Below are 17906 nucleotides of genomic sequence, written 5' to 3' on the forward strand. Positions count from 1 at the left end.
TGTCATGAGGATGATGAGAGAGTGAGTGGGAAGCATGCGAGAATGAGGGGCAAAGAGGCGCCTGTGCTGAGAATTATGAGGGCTTGTCACGTGCACACGGGGAAGGCAGAGGACCGATTACAAAAGACGGAGTTAGGACACTGCGCAGAAGCTCCCAGTCGTCCTTTCTCCTTGTTCTTGATGGGACACACTGCCCGATCTTGAGTTTATTTCATAAAAGACTGCTCCTGTGATGGGAGGGCTCTAAGCACCGTTCTGTGTAAAGAAGCCTTCTGTTGTCATGTCCTTTACTCATGACAAGTTCAATCCCTTTACCTCTTGAAATATCCAAAGCACATTATCATTGCTTCCTGGTGCCTTGCAGTCTCCCCAATGGGTTATTTTTTGTTGTTATATTTTAAATTTGATACCTTACGAAAATCTTATTTTCATCTGAGTTCTCTACCTGTGACAGGAAAACTTTACACTGAGCACAGCCTACTTCCCAGAAGACTATCGTTAGATCAGTTGAAAGTTCTAAATGTTACTAAAGAAAATAATAAAATAATGTAAAATAAAAATAACTTTTATATTTGTTAAAGTTCTTCTGTACATAGCATGGACTCCCAAACACTAGAAATGATCATTTTGGCCATTACGTGTACCCGTGAAAAGATGGAAATGAAATTTCTTTTCATACATCTGATCCCTAATAGCTACAACCTCCATTTTCCTAGCTCCTGACCAGGAATAAGAGTGATCGTTGTGGACCTGATAAGCTCTAATCACTCATGTTTCCATGGTTTCCAGGGTGTGTTACGAGCGCGCCTCCTCGAGTCCAACCATCCAGACGTTCATCCTCTCTGCCATTTGGCATGGGGTGTACCCGGGCTACTACCTGACTTTTCTCACGGGAGTGGTGATGACGCTGGCAGCGCGAGCTGTGAGTATGAGTTCCTTCTCATCCTGCAGTGCTGGTCACGTGACCTGGTGTCAAAGGCCCAGTGAGCCTCTTACCTACCGGGCAGCCTTGCTCCTTTGGCCAGGTCAGTGCTGCAGGCTGGCTGAGAGGTGCGCCTGGCAGGTGTGTTGAGTGTGCCTCGCGGGCTGCGTGCTCGGCTCATCTGGGAGGAAGGCCCGGCCCACAGAGGCCTCCACACCGTGTTCCTCGTTGTCACAGAATCTTCGGAAGGATTGCTGAAAACTGGGTGAAATGGAGATGACCAGACGCGTAGGTTTATTTTAGAGATGTTTCCTGAAAACTCCAGCCTTTGAGTCCTCTTTTAGATGAAGAGGGGACCGTGGCCAGGCCTAGATAACGTGGACGGGCCATTCCCCATGGCGGACACCAGTGCGAAGCAGGCCGCAGGTCTGTAGGGTATTTGAGACCTAGTGTATTATCTGGGAAACAGTTGAGGAATTAGGTTGGCGACATGGGAAAGCAGGGGGGCAGTTTAGTGTAAGTCCTTGGAAGTCAATCGGAGGCAAGTGACGTGACAAAAACAGTGTTTGAACAAGCTTCTTATGTCACTTACAGGTGAGGTGGCTTCACTTAACAAACTAGCAGATGTTTATTGTATTCAGTTTTAAGGTACCTTGGAGATATATGAGGTAAATGTCAAGAAGTATTAACTAAAGGCTATTCTTCTGTGGTTTGTAGTCTAGGGGCGTAAGGTGTATGTATGTATGTGTGTAGGTATCTGTCTGTATGTGGGGGTACATATACCACAAGGCATATATGATAGATTCCATCGCTTTTATGGATGGTAAGTACCATAGGTGTCTAGAGGGAAGGAAATCCTTTTTGGTTGGGTTGACTAGAGGTGGCCCCAGTAGGAAAGTGTGCTTGGATTTGGGCTTTGAATGATGAGTTATTTCAGTAGTGACTGAAGCGTAATGGGGGAAGAAAATGCCCTTCTAGGTGTAGAAATGACATTGGCAAAACCAGGTTAGGAAGTGTGTGGTGTATTTGGGAATGACGAGCAAATCTGGTTGAAGCAGAGCCTTCATGTATGTCTAAAGGGTGGATGATTCTGGAAAGGAAGAGGGCAGGGGCGGGGTGGGGCTGGAGAGAGAGGAAGAGGCCAATAATAGAAGAACTTGAACAGCAAACTGGGGAAGAGCCTAATCCTCATTCTGTCCCACATCAGGGAGTCAGGGAAGGTGGGTGAGGGTGGAGATGGGATGCTGAGAGCCATGCCTTGGGAAATGGATTTGCCCCGGTGGACAGAAGGGGAGAGAGTGCAGGTAGCTTTTGCCGCCTTCAGCAAGGCAGAAAACCTGGGTAGCATCCTGCCACTACGAGTGCTGGTGTGTGTGGAAGAGCCACTAACCTCAGACTGCATCCCCTCTGAAGAACTCGCGTGGCATCTCAGAGCAGGGCCACGCTTCACCTATAACCATATTAGGCGAAAAAAGCGGGGACACAAGAGAAAAAAAATAGTGTTCGGTTAAGTTTGCACATTTCAAAATTGAAATGTTTTGACTGTTTTAGAAGCTAAAAAGTATTAAAATAGTGGTTATTAGAAAGCACTTTTTTCCTGAGAAGCCCTTCCCAATTTCCCCTAATGAATGATGTGTGTAATTGCCGTTGATTTTAATAAGCGCTCTTTGACCTAAGCTCAGTGTATAATAGCTGTCTTTCACAAATGCAGAGGTTAAAGAATAGGAAGGATGTCTCCTTTCATTGTAGTAGAAAAACTGATCACGGAGTGAACCTTATTTACGTATAGGCAGACATTGCAGATTCGGTTCCAGACCACGGCAATAAAGTGAATATTGCAGTAAAGGGAGTCACACGAATTTTTCTGGTTTCCCAGTTCACATAAAAGTTATGTTTACACTATTGTGTAGTCTAAGGGTGCAATAACATTATGTCTAAGTATACGTACCTTAATTAAAAAATACGTTATTGCTAAAAAATGCTAACCATCACCTAAGCCTTCAGCAAGTCATAGTCATAACATCAGAGGTCGTTGATCACACAACACCATTACAAATATAATAATAATGAAAATGTTTGAAGTATTACAAGAATTACCAAAATGTGACACAGAGTCAAGAAGTGAGCAAATGCTGTTGGAAGAATGGCTCCAGTAGACTCGCTCGACACAGGGCTGCCACACACCTTCAGTTTGTAAAAACCGCAGTATCTGCGAAGCATGATAAAGTGAAGCACGATAAAATGAGGTGTGCCTGTACTATAGTTTACAAAATATGATTTAAGGAGCTCTAGGAAGTGTAATTTTTAACTTTGGGGGGGGAACTTTTAATTTTAATACCACTTCAAATCTACAGAAAAATTGCCAAGAACTCCTATACGCACGCCCTTTACCCAGATTCACACATTTTGCTCATGTGCTTCCCCATGCACTCTCCATATTTTTTATACATAACGTGTATTAGTTTTTTCTGAACCAGATCCAGCTTTTCCCATAGTAACAGTATCATTTTAGATGCCCACCAGCAACGTATGGGAGTTTCGCTTATTCCACATCCTTGAAACAGTTGATATAGTCAGTGTAATTTTATAAGCAATGTTAAAGGTAAATATTTTTGTTTATTTCAGGTGAGAAATAACTTTAGGCATCATTTCATCGAACCTCCCCAACTTAAATTATTGTATGATGTCATAACATGGATAGCAACTCAGATAGCAATAAGTTACACAGTTGTGCCATTCGTTCTTCTTTCTATAAAACCATCATTTATGTTTTACAGGTAAGTGTTACTCTTAAAAATATGCCATCAGAAATTTTTTAAAAATTTTTAATTGAAATATAGTTGATTTACAATGTTGTGTTAGTTTCAGGTGTGTAGCAAAGTGATTCAGTTATTTACATATGTATGTATGTATGTGTGTGTGTGTGTGTATATATATTCTTTTTTAGATTCTTTTCCATTGTAGGTTATTACAAGATACTGAGTACAGTTCCCTGTGCTATACAGTAGGTCTTTGTTGTTTACCTGTTTTATACATAGTAGTGTATATATTTTAATCCCAAACTCCTAATTTATCCCTCTCCCACCCTTTCTCCTTAGGTAACCATAGGTTTGTTTTCTGTGTATGTGAGTCTATTTCTGTTTTGTGAATAAGTTCCTTTGTATCATTTTATTTTATTTTATTTATTTTTCATTTTAATTTATTTTTAAAAGAAAGCTTCTTGCTCTTGGGTAGAATAGAAAAATAGTACCCTAGCTTGCTTTCTGCAGTTAAATGCATTGTCAGTTACTTTAAAATCTTAAACCAAGCAGTCACAAGTTTATTTATGGAATGATTAACACCACTCAGACCTCAGATGAGAGTGTGATTTACAGCGAGGAGTATCAGCTGGGTAACCCTTGCTTCAGATCTCAAAGGTTACACTGGGCAGTAGAGCTCTTCTTCCTACACTTGGATGTGAACTAGATGATTGTGGTGGTCATTTCACGATATATACATATACCGAATCATCATGTTGTACATCTGAAACTAATAATGTTATATGTCAGTTATCTCTCAATTAAAAAAAGAGAGAGACTTCAGACTAGCTTTGGCCCACAAGCTGTAGTTTGCTCACCCCTGCTCGAGAGCCAAGGTTTAAGAGTTTATTTGTTAAAGCAGAGGCTTAAGAGTCACTGGGGATATTTTAGGGACGGAAGTAAAATATATCCTCTGATAGTCACCAGTAACGGTTGGTAAAGTCCGTGGAACATGAGTTCAGCGATAAGACTGCTAACTCCCAAAGGAAAGGAAAACTTAAAAAAGATGAACAATAATGAATATGATGAAGCAGTTAAAAAACAGCACAGCTTGTTCTTTATAACGAATTATTAATTCTCTTCATTTCTTCAGTCAAAAGATAATAAATTACTTGCATTTCATTTATTGGTTCCCTTTTCACTCTTTTATATTTCATTGGTACTTTTTCATCTCTACATAATAGAAATTATTGTTTTTGTTTTTTTTTTTTTGGCGGTACGCGGCCCTCTCACTGTTGTGGCCTCTCCCGTTGCGGAGCACAGGCTCCGGACGCGCAGGCTCAGCGGCCATGGCTCACGGACGCAGCCGCTCCGCGGCATGTGGGATCCTCCCGGACCGGGGCACGAACCCGTGTCCCCTGCATCGGCAGGCGGACTCCCAACGACTGCGCCACCAGGGAAGCCCCAGAAATTATTGTTTTGAATTCCATATTTTGTTTATCTGTTTATCTTCTCTCCCTCTCCCACCAAATTCCATTCCCCCCATAGTAGATAGTGGTATCTTTGAGATCAAAAACTATTTTCCATTACCCTAGCATTTAGAATGACAGCACAGAGTCATAATAATCATACAGGAAGACATATGTAACTCCTACTAAAGTGTCCTTTTGAACAGAATTATTACATATGTCTAAATGTGACTGAGCTATTGGTTGGATTTTCTGTCTCAGGATTTTCTGTCTCACGTACTTTGTTCACAGGCACTGGCACTTACAGCTATAGAACCAGGAGGTCACATTTGGTTTATATTTAATTTGAGGCATGATACTTCTAATAATATCTTTAATAATGTGACCTTTATTTTGTGACCTTTATTTTGTAACCATCAAGAAGCAATATTGCTTATCTATTACTCACATCACTGGAATATTTGTAACTTAATTAGGGACAGTAAATAGCAGGCAAGGCTATTACTGTCCCTTTACTACCTCCATACTTTGCTCAATATTTGATTCTATGGATTTGAGAGTTTTTTTTTCAGATCTCTGCAGCTATTAATAAGTACATTTTGGTTTTTGTTCTACTTAGTCCTGGCCTTATGACCTTTACAAAGGAATGCAATATGATATCTAGTATGAGTGCTTTATAAATACCCACTGGCGTACATGGTTAGAGTTTCATCTAAGGGGGATGGGTAAAAGACTAGTGTAGGGCTTCCCCGGTGGCACAGTGGTTGGGAATCCACCTGCCAATGCAGGGTACACGGGTTCGAGCCCTGGTCCGGGTAGATCTCACATGCCACGGAGCACCTAAGCCCATGCACCACAACTACTGAGCCTGCTCTCTAGAGCCCGCGAGCCACAACTACTGAGCCCACACGCCACAAGCTGCTGAAGCCCGCACGCCTAGAGCCCGTGCTCCACAACAAGAGAAGCCCCCGCAACGAGAAGCCCGTCGATACAACTGGAGAAAGCCCGCGCACAGCAACGAAGACCCAGTGCAGCCAAAAATAAATAAATTAAAAAAAAAAAAGAATAGTGTAGTAAATATAGACATCCTAGGTGGGGCTTGTGACATTTTGACAAATGTCAAATTAAGTCTTGTTAATTATCAGAATATAATAAAGTAAAGTTTTCCCTTTTTTTTTTAGCTCCTGGTATTACAGCCTTCACTCTGCTGGTATCTTAGTGTTATTGTTGTTACCGGTGAAAAAAACTCAAAGAGGAAAGAATACACATGAAAACGTTCAGCTGTCACGATCCAAAAAGTTTGATGAAAGAGGAAATTCTTTGGGACAGAATAGTTTTTCCACAACAAACAATGTTTGCAATCAGAATCAAGAAAGAGCCTCTAGACATCCATCATTAAAGCAATGATGGGGAAAGCACTCTGATGGCTACTTTTTGTCTGTTAACAGAAACCAATCTTAGCACCTTTCAAGGGGTTTGTGTCTGTTGGGAAAGAGATCACGTGGGGGGAAATCGGACAGTTTTAGGTAGGGAATGCCCTGTATACCAGCTTGAAAATGGAGTGAAAGACCCCTCCCATGCCATGTCCCTGTGGGCCATGCCTTATCAAAAATGTTTCCATTATTTCAATGGGCACTCAGGACCTCAGCATATGTCCGTAGGGTCATAAGTGTGCCCTGCTGCTGAATGTATGTTGTGTATCCCAAGGCACTGAAGAGATGGAAAAATAATTGTGTCAATCTAGATGATTGAGAAAAATTAACTTTTCCAAATGAATGTCTTGCCTTAAACTGTCTATTTCCTAAAATATTGTTTCCTAAATGGTATTTTCAAGTGTAGTATTGTGAGAACACTATTTCAATATTAGATGTTGTATGCTGCACAGGAATTCCGGAGGAATTTGAACAGGATATTTAAGACTGTGGATACTTTAAAATGCAATAAACATCTCAGTATTTGAAGGGTTTTCTTAAAGTATCTCAAATGACTACAGTATGTTGTGAAACTGTAAAGTGATGGATGCTAATTTCCTGGAGAGTTTAATTACCCTGTGTCAGGCAGAGAGCCCTTCAAGGAGGGATTTCTTAAACATAATTAAAGGTTGGTAATGTGATATTTTAAGCTATTTTTCTTAAAAAAAAAACAAAAAACAAAAAAAAAAAAAAAACAAGGGAGAGAGAGAGAAGATGACAAAGGAAAGAAGGAAGACGTGAATGAAGAAAGCACTGCGGGGGCCGGAGCCTGAGCCAGTGGCAGCTGGGACCAGCGCACACAGGTGTGCAGGGCAGGTGACCGATGCTCTGCAGACGTGTGCTCTTCATCCCTATTTATCTGAGTTCTTTGTGATTCTGTAAGACATAAAAGTTTAATAACTTTTTATTACGTTGACTTTTAAAAGAAATGTATCAAGCATAAATTATATAGAATGATAAAAGGATTGTGAAAATAATAGTGGGAGATTGCTTGAAGGTTTTGAAAGAGAAAAATCACTGAGTGAAATTACTCTCTAGCTAATCACTTTTTATCCTTGACAGTTTAATTCGTATTTGGGAAAGTTTTAGGAAAATGAAAACTTAAAGTCATTGGGTCTGAACCACCTCTGTAGAGAATAATATAAATTAGTTTCCAAACTCTTAACTTCTCACATAAAAGTTTTGCCACTAACTCTTGTTAATGAGTTTCAGGTTATTTAAGTAGAAAAATGTGCTTTTATCTTATGGGCTGGTTTTACCATAATTAATTTCACCTGAATTGCTGGGTGTCTCCTTTAACCCCACAGTCTTGTGATGCTGCAGTAGCTGAAAGCAGAGGAGTGGGGTGTGATGCCAGTCTGGCATCAGGGCCACGGCCAGAGATGATGAATCACGGGCAGAAAGGGAGAAGGATGGGCAGGGCCTTCTGAGTTCACTTTTCTGTGACCCATCTTTTGTGGAATTTATTTTCTTTTTTGCCTTAAATTTTTAAATGAAATGCAAATTGTCTATCTATGATGAGTCTCTCTTTTTTTTGTCATTAATAAATTTGCAAATGAAGTTAAGGACAGAACAACTCTCTGGCTTAAGCTGTGTAGTATTTCAATTAAAGATGAAAGGAAAAGCAAATGTACTTGGAACTTTTGAGGTCTAATCAGCAAAAATATCAGTGTACCTTCCCAGAACTTTAGAAATAGCTTCCTCTTTGTTTATATGAAATGTTTTTATTTTTCTAAAGGTAATTTTTTTTTTTCTCCACCTGATGATGTTAGCCATGCCCTGTTACCTCCTGGGAAAAGATGGTTTGCTAAATAAATTTTCTGTTTTCCCATGCATTGAATTTAAGCAAACTGTGGAATGTGAGAGACTAGAAAAGATTAATCATGGAAAGTATCTGCCCCCCACAATGTCTCCTCCATTTAATTAATGCTGCAGAGAATCTGATCACTATTAAGAAAAAGTAAACAAATGTAGAGGTTAAAAGACAAGTCTAGACATGTCATAAGTGAAAATAAGAAAGTGCGTTAAAAACTTTCTTTTTGTTCAGCCTACCTAGCCATTAACAAATAATCATGATTTAGTTCTATTACCTGACTATTTTTTATTCCTCAGCCTATAAACCTAATATCACTGTTATCTGTTTTTTGCTCAATGAAGGTAATCATAGCACTGCCAACTAGAAAGCAAGATGATTGATGAATTTTCCAATTACTTTGAAGATAATACCTTATATATACAATTTGACTGATTTCCATCCCCCTGGATTATCCAGGTTTTTTGTTTTTTGTATGAAATGGGTTTTGAATAGCTTTTATTTAATTTTGGAGAAATTATAATCACAGGTATACAATCTAGGAGAAAAACTAAAGAAAGAATTCTCATTCTCAGCTTGACCTTCCTCCTCAAGAAGAGACTTTTTGTGCTCTATAAACTGAATATATCTACTTGGAGTGTTGTAAGGATTAATACTTTACTTCTAATTATAATAGAAGAATTGAAGACTGATATATCTCTACTATGTTAAACTTAAAGGGATTCGTTGTAACATGTGCTTCTTTTTAAATCAACAGAATAGGATTCAGGGCATATTTATATTATTTCTCCACTCTTCAGTTGCCATGAAACCACTCCAGAGATGATCAATCAGCATCATATTTATATCAATATTTTTGGTTATTATTATACTACTCAGGGAAAAAAATGGACAAAATACTTATTTTTCCCACAATTTTATTTTTTTGAAACAATAGCAGTTAATTTATTTTGATGTATCTCAGCTGTCACCATTTTACAACCCGCTTATTCTTGGTTTTTAAAATAAGCATTTATAATTGGAACTCAGGGTAATTGAAGAAATTTACTTAGCTTCTAAAATACCCAGCATAATAGAGAAGGTTTATTTGGCTTCCAAAATGTCCAGCCACCACTTATGCCTCCACCATACTTTTGCTTAAAAAGTATTTTTGTTACTGATTCCCACCATGTGTGATGTTCACATACAGGATTTCCACAGATACCAGTTTGGAGAAAAATTTTCCAGTAAAAAGAATGGTTTTAAAAAGTAGAGGTAACCCACATTGAAGCACTAATTGTCCTGGGAGGAGACCTGGGTATTCATCTGGCTCAGACATTAGTGAGCCTTGGGACTTGGACGAGTGACCTGTCCTCCGGCCGAAAGTTCCTTAATGAGCCCAAAGGGTTAGTTCCAAGAGTTTGTGACCAGTTGTGTTTGTAATGAATGGAAACCATTAGCAAGATCTGTAAGAGTCACGAACCGGGGCAGATTCACCATCAAGATTATCTTCATGGTCCCTTATTTTTACTACTTGAGCTCAAAGCCCTGACTTTTCAAGTTTTTTGAGGCAATCAGAAGGCGTGCAGCATACCATTTCTACTGAATACAGCCCTTGAAATGAATCTTTCATAACGAAATAGTCTCCACTGAAGGAAAATATTTTCTTTTTGATTTCTCTGCTTTCTGTTTGTGCTGTGTACAACTGAGGAATATATATGCTAAAAACTATGTTATATGAATTATCAATTTTACTGGACAGGGTTTACCACCATATAACTTCTCAAATATTATTTCATTCAAAGATATTTAAAGAATATTTAATTTAGTTATACCTTATTTTAAACTACAGAAAAAATTACTTTAAAATGTTGACATTAAAATAATTATAAAATTTGTACTTTTATTCGAGGACTAGATTACACTTGGGACAAAAATCTTTCCTATTTAAAATGTATACCTTGTAAATTTTCATTTGTAAGTTCATGAACAACTCTGGACATTTGTGCTTTTTTGTTTCCTTATTTTAAATTGTCCAAAGTTATCAGTTTATTGATTTGAAGAGTTCTGCATTTTAGTCGAAAGAAAAAATTACTTGAGAGAATAATTGTTTCAGAATGGTGCCTATTATTGCTGTGTCAGCGAAGCATTTGTCCAGAGGTTTAGATATGAACCAGTATTTCGTAGAGTTTTATTCAGCCACTAATAGTCCATCCTGGCTGACACTGAATACATCATATTTACCAGAGGTGCAGAATTCTAAGTAACACTGTGAAATGTAATCTTAACTGCCCTCCAGGACTTTATAAAAACTACAGGTAACCCAGGGTACATTTAATGAGTAGCTGATCGTTTAGATGCTTAAATTAGATGCTGAAAGTTCTGCTTTCTACAGCCCTTCCTTGTAAAAGTGTGTTTGTATCAGTGCACACTCCTTATGCTGAAGAAAAAGATGTGCTTTAAAAAAAGAAATTTCACTCTGAAATATGGATTTGAAAGACTAGGATGCAGAGGGTCTGTTAGGATGCAGAGGGTCTCTACCGTGTTTTCCTGCAGCACCATAGTCAAATCTATTTATAGTAACTCATTACAGAAGACAATTTTAAATGAAATTTTCCATGTTGGCATTTTGTAGGACTGCTCTTAGAATCAACAACTAAGCTGCTTTCTGAGCTCTTGTACAGAGGATGCAGCCAATTACATTTTACTTGGTGGGCTGCTTAATAAAGTTTTATATATGTTTTCAAATAATATTTATTTTAATAGGTTTTTAAACGTTATGCAAACCCCAGTAAAGAACTGACAAGCTTCTAGAGGTCATTGATTGGGAAGACTTTCTGAAATAGAGCCTAAAGACACATTTTTATGCCAACTAATTTGTCTTGCCTTTAAAGCTGATTATAACTGTCTTCTTTCAGTACACCTTTTATAAAGCAACAAAACAAAACAAAAGAAACCCCAGGACTGTATGATCTATAGATAAGAGTATAAGGATCCATGCAAAACCCCTGTCTAACTTCCTCAGTGATGATAGCCATCTCTCCAGTCACATTTTATCAAGTTTTGCTACTATAAAAAGAAATGGAAATGTAATGAAAAACCAGAAGTTACAGGGCAACATCAGTAGAAGGACTAACCATTTTCTTAATACCATGTTTGAAATGGAAAAAGTGACTGGCTGCCTTTTACTGGAGTCGTAAGTGACTGTATCCTGCCCAGTCTCTATTTTGGGTTAACTTTGAGAAGTTGATTTGTCAATATTTCTCTTTGTTTTTCCTATTAAAGGGCAAACACGTGTAAAGGGTTGGACAGAACTTTCAAATATGCTTCTTTTCCGATGTTAAGTATTTTTGGTTCTGTATCTATGGATTCGTCAACAAAGTACGTTTGCTCCTGACTTTTTAATCGCAGGAGAGAGGAATCAAACCAGCACACATGCTCCGTCTTCTGTCACTCGTCCGCACCTGCCTCCCCGAGCCCCAAGGGGCACGATGGAAAGCAGTAGGAATGAGAGTGAAAATAATTCCGGCGGAACAAGAGAAACCCTCCTCCATGCAGAGTGACAACGTGGGATTTCCTTCCTGCCTTCCTTTAAAGCTTGCATCTTGATCTCTGCGTAGGAGTAGTTGGACACTGTTACCCCAACACGAGGGGGGGCCCGAGCTCCAGCAGCCAGTATTCACAGCCCTTCATTTGCCTTCGCTGGGGGAGAATAGAACGTGGTGTCTGTGCTTTTTGTTTTTATGATTCCAAAATATTTTTTTAAAGATGTGTTATTTTTCGACAGATCCATAAAGTAGTTCCTGTTGTATGGTAAATTAAAATTACCACTGTGTCAGTTACACTGTGATGTGATAATTTCATAACCACTTGTTTCTAGTCTGTGTGTCCTCAGAGCTGCACTGGTGGCTTATTGCTGGGTTTTAAAGATGTTTTTAACTGAACACATAAATGTTTTTTTTCTAATTTGTGTGTCTTTAAAACTGATTAAACAGTAGTTTAAAAATATATGTGTGTGTTTGCTGATTTCAGAGGCTTTAAATTCCATCTCTAGAACTGAATATCAGGCCTGTCTTGAGAAGCAATGGTCTTTTTGCATTGAAGGATTCTTTAGTTCAATAGTAATACTCTCAGGAGTCATTGACTTTTTAACTGGTTAAAAATTATTTAAAAGAAACTATTGTCATGTTATAAACATTTTGGGAGGCAATTAAAAGAACCTTAGGTTAGTATATAGTATCTTGTATTCTCTCTTAAAACAGACTTATAGGGCTTCCCAGGTGGTGCAGTGGTTGAGAGTCCGCCTGCCGATGCAGGGGACACAGGTTCGTGCCCCGGTCCGGGAGGATCCCACATGCCGCGGAGCGGCTGGGCCCGTGAGCCGTGGCCGCTGAGCCTGCGCGTCCGGAGCCTGTGCTCCGCAACGAGAGCGGCCGCAACAGTGAGAGGCCCGCGTACCGCACAAAAAACAAACAAAAAAAACAGACTTATAAAGTGAAGAGGATGCTGACTGTCCTCAGTTACGAAGAAAAAGAGGTGGCTTTCCCAGTTCTGCTGTTGGCACTCTCACTGGCCTTGTATATGGATCTGGTCTTTGCTTTTGAGAAGCAGAGCACTGGGACGACCGCTCGGTTTCTGTACCATGATTACAGGCTTAAGGGAACTTTGGGGTGCACTTCCAGGCTCTTCTAGATGCTGTCGTGAACAGCCATGGGGAAAACGTCTTCTATTAACTTGTACTGTTGTACAAAGATGCTGGATGAACACGTATGAGTAAGTGCAGTTGTGGTGCTTTCTCACTGGAAGGCCTTAGACTTTATGGCAGATTGAAATGACCCCGTTTTGAGATTCATGATAGCCACGACCGGGAGAAGCACGGACCCAGGAGCCGCCTGCCAGCACGGCACTTCCATGTGCTGGTCCCGACAGGCGTGACGGCGAAGGGAACGTGATTAGCTGCTCGGTAAGGAAGGCCAGGAGGCCAGGAGATAACAGGACTCCTGCTGTACATAGATGAACATTTGTAAGGTGTTTCGTATTTTACGAAAGTCATTAAATGACTTCCAACCGGACGTGCTGGGTAACTAAACAAATCACGGCTCTTGCCTTTGAGGAGCTAATAGTCACCATATAATATGGTAAGTGCTTTATTAGAGGCAAGTACAAGGGTCTTGGGGCAATTAGAGGAGTGGGGAGCTCAGGAAGAGGCTCGGGTAGCTGCACAGAGGAGTTGGCACTTGGGTTTGTAGGAAAGCGTTTTGCTGCGCCGACAAAGAGGTGGGAGGTGAGTTAATTAGAGGAAGAAAGAAAAGCATGTGTCAACGATTTGATAGCGTTTACACAAGTAGAGTAAAAGCAACAGGAGTTATGCAAGTTTTGATCTACTGTGTGCCGACTATCTGTTTAACAATAACTTATCTTCCCCCAAATAGAAAAAGGAATAATAGGAAAACATTGAGTTTAGCCAATGTTTAAAAAATGAGACTTTACAAACTCTTTCAAGCGTATGGTTCAGTACAGAGCAATAAAACAGACTCTAGTGCCCACCGCTCAGATCGAACAGCTCTTTCTGCTTTGCCACGTTAGGTTTAAAGTTTGTCTTTTTTTCATAGAAAGAATGTTGCACATGAGGCCATATACCTGCCCAACCTTTGCCTTCCCCCTCCCTCCTTAGAAGTCACAACTGCATCAATGTGAGCCTTTTTTGGTAAGCTTTTCATTTGGTCGCCTTTCTTACAAGCTTAGCTATGTGATTTAAAAAATAATTTTGTGCTCTGTTTACTATAGTTTTCTAGGTGTTTATAGCAAGATGGCTCAGTCTGCTGGTTGCTGGAATCAGATGTCAGCTCACATTCTTAATGTCATTAAAAGATGGCATTTCCCTTTACTGGTAAAACCCTTTCTATTACGATGGATTTTTATTTTTCAGGTACGCTTTGTTTTTGTGCTTGTGTCTTCTTTTTTTGTCACATCATCCCAAGTGATACCCATGGTGTCCGTTAGCACAGCCTGAGACTCCCGCCAGCGGAAGGGCAGGTCCGGATCCGCCAGCCAGGGCAGGGCTGGACGCACTGTGCCCAGGAGACGGATGCCGCTCACCGGTTGCCGTCCCTTTTTGCAGGGTGAGCGTGAGCACAGCCTTATAAAAACAGGCCTAGGATCTGAGCTTAGCCGCCAGCTGCTTACAGCCGTCAGTAGGGAAGTTGGCTGCCCGGCACCCGGAGACCCAGGGCCCCGTGAGAAGGGGAGGCCCTGCAGGGGGGCCGCCAGTCCCACGGAAAGCTGAGTTCCTGTTTCCCTTTCCACGCTTTTTTAATGCACGAATCATCAGCCTCAAGAAGAGGCTAAAGAAGAAATTCGCAAGTACTGAAGTCCATCCTACAGTCCTGAACCTTTACTATAAATCTTCTGCAAAGAGCAGTCAGCGCAGCAGCCCGCTTCCTTAATTGTCTCCTACACTCTGCAAGGGTCATTTTTTGCCCGTTGCTGAATGTGATACTTAGTTTTCCATCTTTGCGTCACTCAATCTCTGCAGCATTTGGCTATGTTGACCACTCTCTTCTTGAGATGTTTTTCTCCATGTCTGTGAAACTGTCCTTCCTCGCTTCTCCTTCCTGCCTCTGGATGATCTAAGTCAGCCGAGACCCCTCGTCCTGGCCCCAGTTCACACACTTGTCTGTTCTCATAGGTCCTCTGTGCTGGCCCTACCTTCAGCACTGACCTCTGTCTCCTAACTTCCCCCCCACCAGCTCCAGCTAAAGATCTGCACCCGGAAATCACAAGCAAACTCAGAACATCCCAAACTGTGCAAAACGTGAGATTCCTCTTGTAGTGCTCATGCCATGAAATGTCCGGAGTGTTTCCCTCGTTACCCAGTCAGGAGCCTGTGCATCCCCCACACTCTTCTCACTCTTTCTTCCTTACCCACCAGCACGTGTTGCCAGCCGCCGTGTGTCCCGTCTCCCAGACAACTGACTCCATCTCACCGGCCTTCCCTCCCCATGCCTCACCTAGTTCATGGCAGGGACCTCCCAATGGGTCCTGCATCCTCCAGGCATGTCATTCTGTGACATGCAGCCTCGAGTCATCTCTCTAAAGTCAACAAATTGGGTTTTTATTTCCCTGCTTCAAAAAGGAAACTGTTAACCAAAGCCTTTGTGATAAATTCAAACTCTTAAGTATGGTGGAAAAAAACTTTCCATGATCTAAGCCCTGCTTACCCTTCATCATGCTTCTCTCTCCTGATTTACACCCCTCCCAGTACACATATGCTGCCATAGATTGAATCTGTCCCCCTAAAATTCATGTTGAAATCCTAACTGCGAGGTGATGGTATTTGGAGATGGGGTTTTGTGGGTGTGATAGGTCATGAGGGGAGGCCCTCATGAATGGGATTTAGTGCCCTTATAAAAGACAGATCGTTTCAAACGGTCTGAAAAAGAATATATATAGATATAGAGATATATATCTATATATCACTTTGCTGTATACCTGAAACTAACACAACATTGTAAATCAACTCTACTTCAATCAAAAATAAAATTCAATTTAAAAAAGACCCCTGAGGGCTTCCCTGCTGGCACAGTGGTTAAGAATCAGCTTGCCAATGCGGGGGACATGGACGGGTTCGAGCCCTGGTCCGGGAAGATCCCACATGACGCAGAGCAACTAAGCCCATGCACCACAACTACTGAGCCTGCACTCTAGAGCCCGTGAGCCACAACACTGAGCCCACGAGCCACAACTACTGAAGCCCGTGTGCCTAGAGCCTGTGCTCCGCAATAAGAGAAGCCACCGCAATGAGAAGCCTGCGCACCGCAACGAAGACCCAACACAGCCAAAAATAAATAAATAAAATAAAGTTATTTTTAAAAAAATGAAAAAGACCCCTGAGAGCTCCCTTGTCCCTTCTACCACGTGAAGATACAGCTAAACGTTTGCAGTCTGCACCCTGGAAGAGGTCTCTCACCAGAATTTGACCATGCTGTCACCTTGGTCTCCAGCTCCAAGCCTTGAGAACTGTGAGGGATAAGTTTCTGCTGCTCAGAAGCTGCGCGGTCTCTCGTACTCTGTTACAGCGTCTGAACAGACTAAGGCAGCTTATGCTCAAGCCACGCTGGGTAATCATACTTCCTCCCGTCCCTCTCCCTTGACTCCTACCTGCTGCTCCTTTTACCCAGAATTACCATCTACACCACATCCTCCCCACCTCTCTCCTCCAGGTAACGCCTGCTTCATCACTGGGATGCAGCCTGATCGTCACAGCCAGAAATGTTCAGTGAGCTTGTGCTATATGCCAGGTACTAAGATGAAAGCTAAGCGTCAAACAGATGCTTTTCTCTAGGCAGCTCTTCCTGACCCTTCCAGTCGCAGGTTCTCTATTCTCATATGTACCTTACACTCACCACACAGTGCTGTAGTTGTTCATATATATTTGTTCAGAGTTGCACAACCAAAGAAGGAAGTAGAGTGATGAATGCAGAACAATATGTAAATTCATAATTATCTGATATTTACCCCAGACTCATAAACTAATTCCTTTAGCTGCAGGACCTCCATTTCCAAGAACCCTCATTACCATCAACTTGTGGCTGATGTAGGAATAGATTCCCAAAGTCTCCACATTGTGTGGTAGAGACACAAACTAAGATGCTTAAGTCCTTGAGGCCACATTTAAGGCACGAGGACCACGTACGTCTCAGGTATGGGTATAAACAGAATCATTTAGAAAATCAGTCATCGTTATGCATTTGCTAAACTGAAGCAACCTATACTACTTGATGCTAATAAATTGCCTTTCACACAAAGCAACAAGGTTTTGTGGAATTTGATTAATTTTAGAAAATCTTCAGTATGGCCAAAAATAAAAACCTTAACATTAAGACCGAAGGTGTTTTGTAGGCAAGATTAAATGTTTTCTATCCAGACCTTCAGATTAGGAATTATTTCATCGGTTCCTCCACACCCATACTAACTGATTATCCCCCCCCCCCTTTATATTAGGCACATCGTAGCTCGTAAATGTATTCAAATAAGTCAAACAAACACCCATCATTCTGTCACTGATAACCGATTTTAATATTCTGGGGTTATTTCTAGTCTTTTTTCCTGTTGCTAGATAAACGTGTGTGTTTGCAAAATAATTTTGTAACCTTCATTTTTCACTTATATTTTGTACCTCTCTTTCCTTATTTCACCTATTACGTTTACTTAGAGGGGCAATAGCAAGAAGAAAAGAGAGAAATGAAGGATGTAGTTAATATGCACGTTAAATAAACCACATGTTCATTGAACCCTACTCCAACCCATAAAAACAGAAGATCAGTTGTCTGGTTCATTTATAAATGAATTTGAAGCAGGAAGAGAATCAGTCACATCTGCTTCTCCCCCTTTATACTGGTGCATAGTATTTTCCTGGAAGTACTTTTCTTTCAGGGGCACGTTAGGCCATATACAGATAAAATCATTTAAAACTCTTATAAACTTTCATCAAGAACAGAAAAGTGGATAATG

At 40.7% G+C, this 17906-nt stretch overlaps 1 protein-coding gene across 3 annotated transcripts in view; it reads left to right on the top strand.

Annotated features, from left to right (window-relative positions):
- MBOAT2 (membrane bound glycerophospholipid O-acyltransferase 2) overlaps window positions 1-12408 on the top strand; it is a 113631-nt gene extending 101223 nt beyond the window's left edge. For 2 of the 3 annotated variants that reach the window (XM_079941592.1, XM_079941591.1), the window contains exons 10-12: window positions 790-922; window positions 3548-3699; window positions 6311-12408. In XM_079941592.1, coding sequence (XP_079797718.1) covers window positions 790-922; window positions 3548-3699; window positions 6311-6536 — 511 coding nt within the window. In that variant the 3' untranslated portion in view covers window positions 6537-12408. The remainder of the gene's footprint in view (window positions 1-789; window positions 923-3547; window positions 3700-6310) is intronic. The other variant, XM_079941590.1, reaches the window with a different exon arrangement.
- The last annotated feature ends 5498 nt before the right edge of the window (window positions 12409-17906 follow it).

Source organism: Stenella coeruleoalba (assembly GCF_951394435.1).
Source record: "Stenella coeruleoalba genome assembly, chromosome: 13".
Taxonomy (NCBI): Eukaryota; Metazoa; Chordata; class Mammalia; order Artiodactyla; family Delphinidae; genus Stenella; species Stenella coeruleoalba.